Source organism: Haliotis rufescens, unplaced genomic scaffold (genome assembly GCF_023055435.1).
Source record: "Haliotis rufescens isolate VD_foot unplaced genomic scaffold, xgHalRufe1.0.p SCAF_10, whole genome shotgun sequence".
NCBI classification, from domain to species: Eukaryota; Metazoa; Mollusca; class Gastropoda; order Lepetellida; family Haliotidae; genus Haliotis; species Haliotis rufescens.
In genome coordinates this window covers 44,041,109-44,058,175 of record NW_025963780.1, presented here as the reverse complement: position 1 = coordinate 44,058,175, position 17,067 = coordinate 44,041,109, and the positions used below count along the sequence as shown (strand labels likewise).

Sequence of the window (17,067 nt, the reverse complement as noted above, 5' to 3'; positions counted from 1 at the left end):
TCCCTTCCAACATCAAGCTGACACGCCATAATACACTATAGCGCAAGTCTTCAACAATATTTCACAAAATATGTGTTTTGGCAGGTACCCGAGACTGATTATTATTTGAGCTCATGCTATTCATTACCAATACTTGGCGGTAGGTTTTCAACTGTATAACGCTTCACACTGACAGGACCTACATTTGAATTAGGTGGGTAAATCGAAGTATACGCATTATATGAAAACATTTGATATTCTTCAGTTCACAGTACCTCACTAAAATACAATCAGTGACGCAAGTTCGTATTATCTATGCAATATCTTAACGACGGGCACAGCCTGTGCACAGGCCACCTGTTGAGAACAATCAGTCCCGATTAACAACTAATTCAACTTTTCTCCTCCACTACCTACCATATATTTATGTATACATTTGTATTTGCATATCCTATTTTTTCATATCAGTGTTTGGTGCCACTAGCCAGTGTCCAAAACCCTGGTGTATCATGAAACGCTTTACCGTTCTAACAATTCAGGGGATAACCATCATCTAATACACAAGATATGATATCTAGACATATTTTATTTCGGTTCCATGCCATGTACTGTTTTATACTTGATTTTATTAGTCTATTACTTAGCCACATACAGGGCCGTTAAGCCGATATGATGAAAGTACATGTCACATGTAGCTCTTCCAGATCATTGTTTTCTGTGTGTAATATTCGTAATATCAAATAAGAGGTCAATTAATTAACAATATACGTGGACTTCAATCTCTTAACGAATTTATTAAACTTTTTGGGAGGGCACGAAATTGCAGCAGACACTGGTCTTGTAGAATGTTACTAATATACTTTGTTGGTTTTTGTAGCCAGTATCGGACATTCGATACCGATCCCGCATCAGACAACGCATCTGTACAACGACGAGAGTTATTTGTGCATCGTTTAGATAAATGTAAGGGGAAGGGGGGTGAGGCGAGGTGAAATTGGGGTTAACGTCGCGTCCAAGATTATTGCACTTATATAGCGACGTGCATGCACGGGTGTTTGTGTTTGTGTTTGTGTGGCTTCTTGTACTATTCCAGACTGATGCCGATTTATAGTGCTAGCACACTGAGATACCATGCCGCAGTTTAACATGAATACCCCACTCAGACACAGTATACTGACTCCGAGCTGACCAGTCCTTGTTTTAGCCCCTTAATGCCGAGCGCCAGACAGGGTAACAACAAGTACCATCTTTTAACGTCTTTTGGTATGACGCGGCCGAGTAAGGGGTAGGGAAGTGTGATGGTTGATCACGCGACCACGGACGGCAACGTCAGATGTTTAATATTGAAAATGACGGCACAAATTCATCTGTCATTAACTTTCTGTGGACTCCTTCCTAGTCCATTAGGAATTAACAAAACTGTGTCATCTACAAAAATATATACAAGCAAAGTATTTGCCCATAACAAATATTTAATTACTTCATGGCATTAGTCCCGTGTGTGAGGTGAGGTGAGGTGAAATTGGGTTTAACGTCGCGTCCAAGATTATTGCACTTATATAGCGACGTGCATGCACGTGTGTGTGTGTGGCTGCTTGTACTAGTCCGGACTGATGCCGATTTATAGTGCTAGCTCACTGAGATACCATGCCGCAGTTTAAAATGAATACCCCACTCAGACACAGTATACTGACTCCGAGCCGACCAGTCCTTGTTTTAGCCCCTTAATGTCGAGCGCCAGACAGGGTAACAACAAGAACCATCTTTTAACGTCTTTTGGTATGACGCGGCCGGGGATCGAACCCCGGACCTTCCGCTCTCCGGGCGGACGCTCTACCACAAGACCACGGAGGCGGCAAGTCCCGTGTGTATCAACATGGGCGTAACTGTTTACTCACGCTTGGTGTGACGGATAGAAGTTGATAGCGTGAGCAGGGATTATAGACTATAAATAGGCCGATTCTGTCATTAGACAAAACTTGCTCTTAACTTCTCTGAGAGGCATTTAGAAGTTGGAGTACTAAGTAAGGATACGATATATAGATGTACAACTTCTTTATTACAATTATGGTTGGTTTGTTGTTTAACGCCGCACTCAGCTTTATGACGGCGGTCTATAAATAATCGAGTCTGGACCAGACAATCCAGTGATTAATATCATGAGCATCGATCCACGCAATTGGGATTGATGACATGCATCAACCAAGTCAGCGAGCCTGACCACCCGATCCCGTTAGTCGCCTTTTACGACAAGCATAGTAACCTTTTACGGCAGGCCTGGGTTGCTGAAGAACTATTCTACCCCGGAATCTTCATGGGTTTATTACAATTAGGAGCGACGTTTCGATGTAGGTTCTAACACCGTTATCAAGCTAGTGATGATAACGAAGTTTTTTATCCATATATCTTGTCTCTACCTAACTTGCTCTTAGGTGAGTGACGTGTTCATCCAAGAGTAAATGGCCCTAATAACATTTTGAAATCCTGTGTCGACTCTTCGGGTTTCGTAACAATCTACGCTGACACTCAACAGCCTGGCGGTATATAGTTGTAGGTGTACGTCGTAATTGTGGGACAGGCCCAGCATCATACGGCTTGTTAGAGACGCTCAACCAACAATCCCCAAACACCATGACGATTGTATGCAGATATAGTGAAGACATACACGAAGAGTATAGGTTGAGTAAATTTATTTCTATTTCTCTAGTTTCAAAATGTCTACGCCAGAGAATAACCATTCTCGATTATCTACCTAAACAGATTCCATTGGGTGCAGAAGGCAAACTAGTGGTATATGAATGGATCAGTGTTGACATGAAGAAACGCCAGGCTGTCAAACAAGTCACCGTCTGAACCACCCGGTCCATTGAAGTAAGTGCCAGTGAGTAGGGAGGTGTGACAACTCTCTGTAAAGGCCGCAGTATGGGATAGCATCAAACACCCGGGTGGAGTGCCAGTGAGTAGGGAGGTGTGACAACTCTCTGTAAAGGCCGCAGTATGGGATAGCATCACACACCCTGGTGAAGTACCAGTGAGTAGGGAGGTGTGACAACTCTCTGTAAAGGCCGCAGTATGGGATAGCATCACACACCCTGGTGAAGTGCCAGTGAGTAGGGAGGTGTGACAACTCTCTGTAAAGGCCGCAGTATGGGATAGCATCACACACCCTGGTGAAGTGCCAGTGAGTAGGGAGGTGTGACAACTCTCTGTAAAGGCCGCAGTATGGGATAGCTTCGCTCACCATGCTGACAAGCAATGTGTTATATTTAATAAATTCTTCTGAATATCTACCATACAATTGACGGGGAAATTCAAGATGGGAAAAACCGAAATAATGCCCCTACAGCTTGGACCGACAATTTTGGATTTCTATGCACAGATCCAAAATCATGTACTAAAGTGTTTTTACATGCAGTTGGAGATGATATGTATTATGTAATTTAATTTAAAGAGAAATGAAATCAACACTGACGACATTGTAACGTATTTACATGAACGTTGGTAGCAAGTGTGTAGTCCACATTTGATGGGGGTTTGACAAAACGAAAGTAGCGTTATGTCCTCAATAAAATTCATTTACTACTGCAACTCTGTAAATTAATATCAGCTACTAAGCGATACAATCGTGATTCAGAAGTGTAAACACCAACCAAAAGGAACAGGAATGTTTTTTATCATTTTTTATTGATTGTGATATTCATAGGAGGTGTTAGCATATGTTGGCGCGCTGGTAGGTCGGACTGTACTGTATGTATGTTCTTCTTCCATAGTTGAGGTCGTGTTGTAAACATCTGCACCATTCTTCCTTGTCTTCCGTTGATAGAAACACCTGGGAAATAGAGGTTTCCACTATAGCTTTATATTCAACATCGTAAGCACAAGGCTGGCCAGGTACATAAACAAAATTAATCGTAATATACACTGAAAGGCAAAAGAAACGTCACTTCTGAAAATACTGATAAAACTTAACAGACACTGGCAGTTACATGTTCTGTGGTCAATAAACTCATTTAACGTTCTACTGCTTCTTTATTGTTAACATTAAGTAGAGACACACAATTGATCGTAATATATTTAAGTTGAAACGTGTGTAAGTTCTTGCTTATACACGGAATGAAACGTAATTTAATATATATTTATTTTGTTTTGGACATTTTCTGAGATACCAAATAAAGGAAATAAAAGGATTTACCTCGACATTATCCAACCTGAAACAAAGCCAACGATCAGAACAGCCACGGATACGCCCAGTGCTATGGGTAGTGTGTTGCATGGCTCACCTGTACAAGAAGATAAAGGACGCAATATCATTATCTTGCAATATGTTTGTTTTTTGTTTGACGCCGCATTCTGGACCACACAATCCAGTGATTGACATCATGAGCATCGATCCACTCAAATGGGATACAATGACATGTATCAAGCATTGGTTGCTGAAAACCTATTCTACACCAGATCTTCACGTGTCTTGCAATATATCACGGATAATAGGTCATTGTTGTTGTTTGTTTAAGTTGTTGGCTTCCTGGAGTTTGAATTGTGAGACTGCCAAACCAGTGACATGCTGACAGCCAGTCACCAGCTGATAACATTTAGTCGCCTCGTACAGCAACTAACGGGGTGTCGTGGACCTCTTCTAGCCTGGATTCCAACGGGGGATAAACACAAGTGGAAGTGGACGAACCCTTAAAACTTGACCTGCTGATATGCGTGTATGATACTCTATTAAGAGAGACAATTTCTGACTTTTTTTAGCAGGTGTAACTGACGTCTTTTTGCTTAAAGGGTGTTGTGGGAGGGTTTGGATTGGAATGGTGGGGCGTGATGATGGAGGAAAAGACGTTCACACAGGACAACGATAGTGTGGTTGAGTCATTGCTGTATAGCGTTGTCCTTCTTGACGTTAATATTGAAGGTTGTGCTTATGGCTCACCAGCTGATGATGTTACCGCTACTGGTGTGTGTTTGCTGGAGGCATTATTCCAGGTCACTGTCTGTGTAGTGGTAGTGGAAATGGTATTAGAAACATCAGTAGTTGTAGTTGAAGTAGTTGATGTCGTAGTAGCGGATGCAGAAGTTGAAGTAGTGGATGCAGACGTTGAAGTAGTTGATGTCGTAGTAGTTGATCCAGTTGGGCAGTTCAGTGACACATCTGAAGGTATGTTGGCTCCACAGACGACGGTAACATTTTTCCCTGTATCCGCTACAAATTTAGAGTTCAAGACATTGTGACAATACCTGGGATCATGTACAATATTCAGCCCTCATGCAGTAACCACGTACGTGTATATGTGCGCACCAACTGTTATTGATAAGGGTATTATTTCCTGTGATAAAAAAGCCCATGGTGGTTTTCGTTAATACTTTAGCATTCGATCGAGTTAAATGATATTCGGTCTCCAGGCTTAGATTCATAGTGGAAGAAGACGTGATACAAGTCCAACACATGACCTGTTTTAATCAATCTGACTTTATACAACATTGAGAAAAACTGAATAATCTGACAGCTGATAACAAACCATAAAATCGTCCTGTATATTGATATATGGTGTTTGAGGATTCAGAATACATGCTTTACGGGGGAAACGCTTCATTTACCAAATATATTCCTCACTCATAATGACTAGAAACACCCCACAAGTATTTTGCAACTGATGTGATAATTATTCATGGATTTGACGCATAAGTATCAGAAGAAACATTTTTACAGCAGTGTACACTTAATATTAATGAAATTTAACATTTTGAGCATATATCTTTCAAACAGTAAAGGTGTTTATCACTAATTTGCCGCTTACCTTTCGCCCGCAACCACAGAAACTCTTTTTCTTGACGTCCAGGATCGACTGTCATAAGTATTGACATGTTAACATAGTTCGACTTGCTCTCAAACATTGCGCTGGAACAGTTTCTTGATGCAGGTGGGTTCTTACAGTCCAACCTGGTTGACACATCCCCATCAGTGAAGTCCACACTGCAGGCGGCAGACACAACTCGGGTTGCAGCAAGTTGTATTATGACATGGGAGTCACACCCATGAGAGTATGCTAGACAGTTAGCATGGGCCTCCCCGTCATGTTGGTCGTTGTACAGGTACACCTCCTGCCCTGTGTGTGTAGAATCATGTTGGATGTGCAGCACCGTGTCCTCTGAAAAGGATGACCTAGTCATTAAAGTTCGGTACACTTCTAACACGACCGTCGTGAACTAGTATTCCTTGTAAATGGGTATTCAAAGCAATATCCATTGTCCGCATGATTTAAAAAAACACATCAAAGATAACAAGCGTATAGTTGACAAAGTCATCTATATCCCCCGCCCATTTTAACACGTTGTGGTCCCAAACCAGGTAACTGACCCAACATTTCTCTTAGCCCATATCAAAATAGCTGCAATGGAAATTCTAAAATAAACATTTCTAAAACTCCTTAATATCAAATGGCACTTGTTCAGTACGCGCTTTATATATAGACATGCAATGTTTAGCAAGGGAATATTTAACAGTTTATTTATTATACTACTTAAGTAAACCAATCCTATATTAAAACTTAAATCCAACTTTTGCCATGGAAAGGTGTATTTTTATTTATAAAATTCCTAAATAGCAAAAGGCACCAGTTCAGTATGTGCCTAGTAGACATGCAAAATTTTGTAAGAAAGTATTTAATGGTTTCTGAGTTATGCTCCGGAAACGAACACCACCCTTATAGAACCTGTCCAACTTGTTGCCATGGAAACGTAGAATTTTTTTTTTTATAAAACTCCTAAATAGCAAAAGGCACCAGTTCAGTATGTGTCTGGTAAACATGCAAAGTTTTGTAAGAAATTATTTAACGGTTTTTGAGTTACGCTCCGGAAACGAACAGTACCCTTATAGAACCTAAGTCCAACTTGTTGCCATGGAAACGTAAAAAATAATTCCTAAATAGCAAAAGGCACCAGTTCAGCATAAGAATGATAGACATGCAAAGTTTCGTAGAGAAATATTTAACGGTTTCTGAGTTATGCTCCGGAAACGATTCGGGACGCACGCACGCACGCACGCACGCACACGCGCACGCACACACACACACACACACGCACGCACGCACACACACACACACACACACACGCACACACGCATGCACACACGCACGCACACACGCACACACACGGACCGTACCCATTTCTATATCCCCCGCCAACTTCGTTGGGGCGGGGGATAAAAAGGAATGGATGACGTTTCTTACACAATGTAATATATGGAATAATAAATTTAATTTCCGCTTCCCTTTCAAGCCCGAGTGAGTGAGTTTAACGCAGCTTTTAACGGTATTTCAGTAAAATCACGGCGAGTCAGCTTAGTCAGCTAAGTCAGTGCAAATGACATACGCGAAGCAGCTGATTAGATATAGACATAGCACAAGTCGCAGTGTGGAGTGGACAGCGAGCGAGCACACGACTACCTCATAAAACACAAAGTACTAAATAAAAATCGCTTTTGCTTGTGACGGTCAGAAATCAAATATACATCAGTCGGAACTGAACAATTCAGAAAGAGGCTCCCTAAAACTCTCAGCATTCCGTGTAAATGATAAAAAATAAAATCCGGAGCTTCACTGATGTCCGTAACCTCGCGAGTTCACTTTTCGATCACCAAACAGTGGAGATAGGATCGTTGTTGTTGTTATTTTATAGGGATTGATGACATGGTCGCCTTCAATTATTTGTCAATATTAGCACGTATTCACTTCAACGGGGAGTTAGTTAATACCAAAGGGACAAGTTTGACAAGTTTTATGACAAGTTTATCATATTTGTATTTTAGGCCACATGGCCCATAGTGCTTCATATACAAACATGTACACAGCGCGCTGATATATGTTAAGTGCGCTGAACAATAAGGTGCCTATCTGGGTATGTTTCTTTTTAGATATATAGATACACTTTTAATAACTGCAGGGTTCGCTGATGACAGAAGCTTGGATTATTTATCAATGAAAGGATTAGTATAATTATAGGGCGGCAAAATACCAAACAATATGATTCAGTTAACAAGGTACTAACTCGTCCGGAAATATTCGGTTGTCAATAAATGTTTGTAGATCTGTTTAGACTTTCTCTGAGTTTCAAGACATTATGAAATAAAATGTTTAAAAGCATTAACATGTGAAAATGTGTGGAATTCGAAAATATATCATAATAATTATGTTTAAAGATAAAGTAATACAAGTTTCTAATCGGACGTTAATCGATCGTTGGGACGTTTCTTTGCTGAAAACCGTTGGGCCGACTTTGTTTCATTCACATCTTACATGGTTACATTTACAGCGCCTAAGGAGATATAAATAGCCATGCCTCCATCTCCTTCAAAGTAGCCGTGAAATGGATAAACCACTTTTTGAAAGACTTGTGGTAGTTGTTTGAGGTTGCAAATTAACAATCTGCATTATGACTGGCCACAAACAGCTCTATCCTGAAATAAGTGACGTGTGAAAGATTTAGGCTTGAATATAGCCCATGAACTTGCAGCAATGAAAGAATTGGCAACAGATAGACAATAAGACTTCCGCCTGGTTGCTGTGTACTGAACGACAAGGTGGGGGATTTGCCTCTGTCAGTATTAGCTCCCCAGCAACCTGAGCTGGTCGTGAGAGGCAGCTTGTCTTGCTCGGTGACCTGATTGATTGTGTGCCATCTACTCCGACGGCGTGGATCGTTGATCACAAATTCGATCACTGCACGGTCTGTTCCAGACTCGATTATTTACAGGCCGCCATCATATAGCTGACATATTGCTGAGTGCAGCGTAAAACAACAAACGAACAAACACCACGTACATGTACAATAGGTTCAAACGACTGACTACGTCACATGCTATACGGGCTTTCATAACATGCGGGTAAAGCTCATAAGAAGTCCTGAACACAGTCGGCGTTGGGCTGTGCGTTTCCTTATTTCCTGTCTATATGGTAAATGACATATATACGTAGTTGAAACATTAATTTACAATGGACACTACTCACTGTGCACACATTCAAACTTGAATGTTACGTAGTCTTCACCAGCAGTGTGCTGCACCCAAGACAACTGACATTTTGTAGTGGCCGTGCACATGTTCACAAAGTTCAGGTAGTAGTGATCCGGGAGTTGGTTCTTCATAGCAGGGAGGCAGTAATCTCTCAAGTTATCATTCTCGCGCTGTTGACAGCAACGTCTGATTTCCTCTACTCCCTTCTGTCTTAAGCTGGTCCCAGTTATTTCACTGTGACATGTGACGTCAGAGGACACCCCGAGTGTAAACATGGTAGGCAGAAGCATCTCTGTAGCGGCACACGGAGGATCCACTATTAGTGGGAAGTCGTAACATGCAGTCTTGTGTCTCAGGCAAGAGACAGCTGGACATAGAACTGTGAATACAAATTGATTGAGACTAAAGTGTGAGTGAATTAAAACTTAACGTCACATTGACAATATTTCAGCCATACAGTGACGAGAGAAAGATTGAGTCTGAAGACTAGTTTAAACTGGTATTTACGGTAGTAGGTCGTTTGGCACATCCATCCATCGTCAACTCAGTGCCTGCTCATTAAATTGGCATTTACGGTAGTGGGTCGTTACCTACAATAAGAGATCTAGACAACCGAATAACGTTTGCTACACCCATACCTCGTCAACTCACTGTGCCTAGCCACACGAAGCAAAAACTGCACATACACTTTATGTTTATCGTTTTACTTATGTTTATCCCAATTGAGAAAACGCAAACTTGGTACATTCATAGAATTATGAGTAGTTTGGTTGCAATTTCCATAACTTGTACCACAGCATAATTCATTCACAGAAATGTTACTTGCAATTCGAAATTGCTGACTGTAACATTCACTCACTTGTTATTGGCTATACCGTGACACTCATTGCATCAGTGCCTGCTAAAACAAATTAACTTTGCAGTGGAAAGGCCAAGGAAGATGATCTTGGGATTCAAGTCCCAGACCAACAGGTAAGGGACACTACGGCAAGGTGCGGTGTCACCCCTGCCCCACCCCCTCGCAGACATAGAGTTAACAAGCATGCTCTTCATGTCAATAATGGTATCGTTTGGTGTATATCAACCTGTTTCTGAATGAGTGGGTGAATGTTTGTTGAACGCCGCAATCAGAAATATTCCAGCTTTCCCCCGGCGGCCTGTAAATAATTGAGTGGCTGAGATTATAAGCTACATCTCGGGGTACGATGACACACAAACAACCAAACCACCAATCCTCACCACCGTTACATCTCCGTCGCCTCTTACAGCACACAGTGAGTCCTAGGGTCTTATTCTAACCCAGGTCCCCACGAGGCGTGTACATCCTGACTAATGTAATAATCAAATGTTTTAGATAGTTTATTTAGTATATGCAGGGGATCTTAATAAATATCGATTTTACGAATTTCAAATAACTATCTGATATCAACTTTCAATTGATTTTCCATTATGGTATTCCATTTTTTTTGAATATCCATAATTATAGTGGGAAAGTCACCACGTCTTTCGAGTTGTTTTTAACACAGTATCGACATCTTCTAACCTAAATATATATAGTTCGAGCCAAATACGGAATTATGCTTGTAAATGAATCGCATCTTGAATATATATCTCAATAATCATGTAAGTACAGAACTGGATGAGAGCTCCTATCGAAAACATGAAAAACTAAAATTGTTGTGATTTATCAGCTGCCAGTCTCTGTTAAGTCAGAACATAGCTAAGGGCATTGTCCGGTGACCCTAGCTCCCATGAGATCAAGGTGTATGTATGTCAGCCGTGCAGAAACCAAAGTCACAGTCGATTTCTGTCAGGAATCAATGTCCGGAGAAGGCTAGTGCAGTTGCTTGCTATTTGGGAGATACACATACCATGCAGTCCCATGTTACCTGTAGATTAGAAGGTGCTACTGTATTTGGATCCGAACGTACATTCATCCTGACAAAAAGGATTGACTTGGCTTGGGTCGACAATGCCCTGACATGGCTGTCGATTTGAATTAAGTAAACACCGACACTAATCTTAAAATATAGTATGGAGCTGTATTTGCTACTCAAACACGTTTCTTTGTACAGCAATTTACTTCACTCGCGTCATCTAATGCACTTCACAGATTAATACCACAACGTAATGGAAGCTTTTTTTTATGAACATGTTGCCTTTCTTACCACAACATTTATCAAAATGGATAAATCTCACATCTAACCATGGTTGACAAATGTAAAGCGTCGACTTGTCCCATTTGCATTTTGGGCCATATGCCTTACAACTTTACAGGAAGTTGCTTAAAATATCATCATGTTTACCAGTTTGAAAAATGTCGAACAGGATAATACCACCAACATTTACAACAGCTCCAGATATTTGAGAAGAGTTTCCTTCTGCAGACATCTCTGATTCTTATACAGGTAAATGGCATCCATAAAGGACATAGAAGATGCATTTTGCAAACTCTGTTATTTACCATCTATTGCATTGTATAATTGTATCTCCAAATGCCAACCATTTCCTACCAAAAATTACTTTATATCGCAGAAATTCCAACTGGGCAAGCCTTTATATCATTTGGTTTTTAATATCTTCCTGTGTTTAATATCCAGTGTTCTATCTACAAGTTCAATCTACATTTAGCTATACATAAGACTGTAATCTTACTGAGGATGAACGTGATAAATGTGACATTTTGATAAACTCCGTCAACCAATCATCTCAACGTTTAGAGCACTGAATTTGTACACAATGGATTTCATGATTCCTTGATAAACATTACCACAAGATACCTTGAAGCGTAATCCATGTCAGCAGAAAGAGGGATCCTCGCGTCTTCCTCCACATGTTGGGGTGGTCTAGGTCCGGAGAAACATTCATTCAGATGCTCGGTATCAGGGTCTATACGATCATAAAAACATCGATTTTGATAACCACAAATACTGAGAGTGACAATGCTTAAGTTTTTAATTTAGTTGCATGATACACTTGCTCGGTTCTGTAGAATACACAAGTAAATGGAATATAATAATTATAATCTCAGCTTCGTTCCAGATTTTCAATAGCTGCTGGAATTATGTTTAATCCAAATTTTAAAACGTATATCGGGATTTCACATAATATTATGTGACACATGTGGGTCTAGAATACACATGAACACTCCGAAAAGTCACAGGAGTCAAATGATGATGAATATGCAAAACTATTTTCCTTTAAACAAGTAAAGAGCAAAATTGCTGTGAAAACGGATGGATGGACCCCTAAAACTCAGTCATGACCCCATATCGCAAAACATAAAACAAACATATTCACTGACGCATACATGTACTATTTAGGTATAGTCCGTTTGCTGCAAAATCGTACCGATGAAATGCAAAATAAATATAAATCCGAAAGCAACAAGTCATCAATGATGGCATGTAATTTTCGTTGTTTTCAATGACTTCGTGGAATGGGGTCGTGGAACAGAGGGGTAGTCTCAAAACGTCTATTCTGAAATATTTTCATTGTCACTATCAACTGAAATAATAATGTGACCGACAGTTGCATGATCTAAGCCATCTCTTTTACATTATGAAACTTGAATTCCGGCCCCGACTTTGTCGGACTTGCAATAATCATAAACGTCCATACCAAGGTTTTAAGATCACCTGTTAATTTCATCACGTACCGCACTGGAATGAAAAATTGAGCTCAGTTCTGTTTATTTTATTATTTTTATTTGGAATCAGCTGAATAGCAATACCAAGAGCATCACGAACATTGCTTTAAGAATAGTTTACAGATTCTCATTGTATATTCCGGTTAATAACTGCTACATAAAGATACGCTCATAATGAAGACTTTTCATTTGAATTGGTCATGTTGTAGAAAAGACTTAAGAAGGTTAACCTGACACGCGCGAATTTCACGTGCGAATGTAAGGCTGTTCAGTTTATAGCGCAGACCCCCTTGTAACAACAGACATTAAAACACCAACACTTACATGAGAGTTTGTTAAACAACATTTGCTACCCTTCATGGCAATGTCTGAAATTATGGTCACTGGTTGGTGTGGACAAATAAATAACGTTCATGCCATTTACGGCGAAGTGTTGCTGTCGGATTTATATCTGTTTTGCAGTAAATGGACTGTAAGTATGTATCCCATGTTATTCGCAAGGAATCTGGTAGATGGAAGCCACCTTATCCGGGGAGTGTTCTGAGCCCCACACAGAAAGACTTCACCAACAGATATCAAAATGTATTTTTTCAACTGAATCCTCTTCGGGAATGGATACACTTTTGCCAGCGATGCTGGAAGTCCTTCTCTTGGTTGTCCAAAGAGTTCTCCGCCGCTGCTATGACGTCATCATTCGATTTGAAATGGGTTCCGGCGAGACTCTCGAATGTTTGGCAAGAGATGGAAGGCTGACGGAGCCAGACCAGGAGAATAATGTCAGTGCTGAAAGAATCCAAAGACACATCCGTGGTTATGGCAATGGCTGTTTTTCCACATTGCAAAATGTCTGTTATAACGGAATGGACTGTCTGTCTGTCTGTCTGTCTGTCTCTCTCTCTCTCTCTCTCTCTCAGCATCATGATGCTTTGGAACCCAACGAATTAATTCATTCTTCATTGCAAAAATCTCTACGATAACGGAATCGACATGATGCTTAGACATTCGCCGGTCGGTTCTCTGGGTCGTTTCTTGTGTTGGAAATGTGACATGAAAAGGTCTTCTTCAAGGCTCTCCCAGCCACGTTTACATTCTGCTGCCCACCTCTTTACTTCCCCAGTGTTGTTCTAATTTCTTCAAGGATGGCTTTTGGTGTTAAGCCCTTTCTCTGAAAATACTTAAACCACTGTACGTTGCTCGAGTTTGCCCATTTTTGATAGGTCACAGGACCCTCCTTATTTTACCCACTAGTCACATTACACTATTAGGGTAAATTGTGAATATACCGCTATGGTATCATGCTAAGTACATTCACTCTTTCTATGGCTCAGAACTTATCAATCAAACCTTATAAGTTTAGTTTCTGATGTTTATTCGCCAGGAATTCAGCCAATGGAAACCACCCTTTTGGGACCTGTACATAAAACCCTGTGAAGGTGTATCTGAGGGTTAACATAGACCAAAGACGGCTCCAAATACATGTCAATGTCCGACGTACCTCACTACCGACACCCTGCAGCACTTGGTAGTTCCCGTTGTAATCATTGTTTTTGCAGTGTCATCTTAATGTAGCAACCTGTCCTACCTCTGACTGTATTGCCTGATGATCCAACTACATCCAACTTCACATTGAATAGCTGACACACAAACAAATCCGTGCAAGGGACGTGATGACTTCCTTGTTATAAGCGCAGACGCAGCGTTAGACAGGTATGTGTTATCTTATCAGCAGTTTTAAACTGTGTCATGTGTAATACTCGTCAACGGCTGTTTCGTGACCGTGGTGGGGGTGTGGTTGGCAGAGTTGCCTCCCTTTTATGTGGGTCCTGAATAACAATGTAAATTTAATATCAACTGCCAATATTTGTCTATTCAAAACACAAATACACATGTTTTAATAATCATCAATAGGCATTGCTACACTCGTGTCCTTCAATCTTCATCAGCAAATTTAAATTTAATTTTGTTGAATATTCCAGATATTGAAATTATGGAAACACACTCGAGTAATAGTATTTTTCCACCGACAGGCATGTACATGTATAAGTGTTTTTTCGTGTTACGTATCATTTGAATATTTGTACCAGAAACCTCCTCAAAAACTAAAACATTGTATATGACAATGCATTTCTTCATAAGACGTAATCATACTATTTCGATTCAGGCAACTAAGTTATTTTACAGGTGGTGTCAAGGATCATGCATAAATGAGGGTCACCAACCACATGTGATCATGCATTATACATGTCACCTGTAGGAGTTATTACGAGTAACATTTCCAATAGTTGTATTCAAAGTTAATAATGCTACGAAATCCCTAGCACCATTCATTCTGTGTATCCTCAGAAGTGTGGAAGAAGGGGAAAGTGTCGAATACTCAGCATGGAATCATTCAGGAACACCTGTGTCAATCCTTCACCCTACCTGTGTCAATCCTTTATCTTACCCGTGTCAGTCCTTCACCTTACCTGTGTCAATCCTTCACCTTACCTGTGTCAATCCTTCACCCTACCTGTGTCAATCCTTTATCTTACCTGTGTCAGTCCTTCACCTTACCTGTGTCAATCCTTCACCTTACCTGTGTCAGTCCTTCACCTTACCTGTGTCAATCCTTCACCCTACCTGTGTCAATCCTTTATCTTACCTGTGTCAATCCTTCACCCTACCTGTGTCAATCCTTTATCTTACCTGTGTCAGTCCTTCACCTTACCTGTGTCAATCCTTCACCTTACCTGTGTCAATCCTTCACCCTACCTGTGTCAATCCTTTATTTTACCTGTGTCAGTCCTTCACCTTACCTGTGTCAATCCTTCACCTTACCTGTGTCAGTCCTTCACCTTACCTGTGTCAATCCTTCACCCTACCTGTGTCAATCCTTTATCTTACCTGTGTCAGTCCTTCACCTTACCTGTGTCAATCCTTCACCTTACCTGTGTCAGTCCTTCACCTTACCTGTGTTAGTCCTTCACCTTACCTGTGTCAATCCTTCACCTTACCTGTGGCAATCCTTCACCTTACCTGTGGCAATCCTTCACCTTACCTGTGGCAATCCTTCACCTTACCTGTGGCAATCCTTCACCTTACCTGTGGCAATCCTTCACCTTACCTGTGGCAATCCTTCACCTTACCTGTGTCTATAACATCATGTGTTTTAGTATGTCCTGTGAAGCAAAGGGGTTTTGGTCTTCAACTGAATATGCCATTGTACCTAGGGTACATCTATGTGTGTGCGTGCGTGTGTGCGTGCGTGTGTGTGTGCGTGCGTGTGTACGTTCGTGCGTTCATAAATATATACCTCTTTAACTGTTTATATAGACGAATATTACAGTCGGTGTTACCTTCATCAACATGAACTGCTTCTCTGTGGTATATAGTTCAAATATTATTATGAGACCTGTGTGGACATAATTAGTCTTTGTGCTGAATAGCATATGGTGTCGGTGAAAAGAGCAGTTTGTGCAAAGTCAGACTCTTCAAGTGTCAACGACACACACGTCAGCCCAAGCATCGCAGGGAGTTCTATAGGCGGCACATGCCTCTCCTGTCGCAGTGCCGTCTGGATAGGCTCTTGTGTCAGGTAGAGTTTATCATCAGAGAGGGAGGAGTTGGACTCAACATAGAAGTGTCTTTGTCTGTAGAACGAGGTCACTAAGTGTTACACCATTAGCTGACGAAGAATGTATATGTATGTGTATATACATACGTACAAGAAAGTAAATACATATGGAGTATATGTAACATCAATGAGAGGACACTTTAAAATAAGAATTTATATCAACGTACTGTACATAAAAGATGATTTCACAAATTATATAAATGAATATGTTTATTAACTGATCATGTTTAGTCTCATTTACATGTAATACATGAGAACACATTTCAATTTTGAATTTAATAATCTATGCAATGATTAAGTACAGCAGTATGATGATAATACATAGAATTTAGCTTCTAGAAAGAGAACAAATAATAAGCTATTGTGTACGACCTTAGATCAAAAGTGGTATGGTATGCAGATGTATAGATTACCAGACACACAATTGTATTTTAGGGACATATGATCGCTTGATAGGAAACTGTTACCAATATGATGGTCCAAGATTCTCAGTATACAATTCACTGTAATGACCCAAAACGTGATCCTTCAAAGAAGGACGACAAAATCTGGGTTGGTTATCCTTGCTGTTCAATTAACAACATTCGCCATTCCGGGTCTTGTCACGAAGTGGTCATTGGCGTCCTCCCGTCAAGACAGGGCGGTGCGATTTTGTTTAAAGCAAATGCAAGCGATATCAGAGTGGAATTTGATTGGTCAGAAGGAGGGACGTAGAAGGGACATAACTCGTAATGGCCACTTGTGGCGCTACGACCGAACCCAGAAATTCCAGCAAGGGTGGAAACTGGGCTGTTACAGTCAGTTCGTTCTTGCCTC

The 17,067-nt window shown here is 40.7% G+C and overlaps 2 protein-coding genes across 2 annotated transcripts in view; both read right to left on the bottom strand.

The window, feature by feature from the left end:
* Positions 1–17,067, bottom strand: part of LOC124120900 (platelet binding protein GspB-like) — an 87,588-nt gene that overhangs the window by 41,995 nt on the left and 28,526 nt on the right. The gene's annotated exons all lie outside the window — the stretch shown is intronic.
* On the bottom strand, positions 3,661–9,369 carry LOC124125048 (serine-rich adhesin for platelets-like). The gene is made up of 5 exons (XM_048391253.1): positions 8,985–9,369; positions 5,778–6,128; positions 4,913–5,182; positions 4,172–4,259; positions 3,661–3,808 (listed from the first exon to the last, which is right to left on the bottom strand). The coding sequence occupies exons 1-5, from the start codon at positions 9,277–9,279 to the stop codon at positions 3,661–3,663; spliced, it is 1,152 nt and encodes a 383-aa protein (XP_048247210.1). The 5' UTR covers positions 9,280–9,369.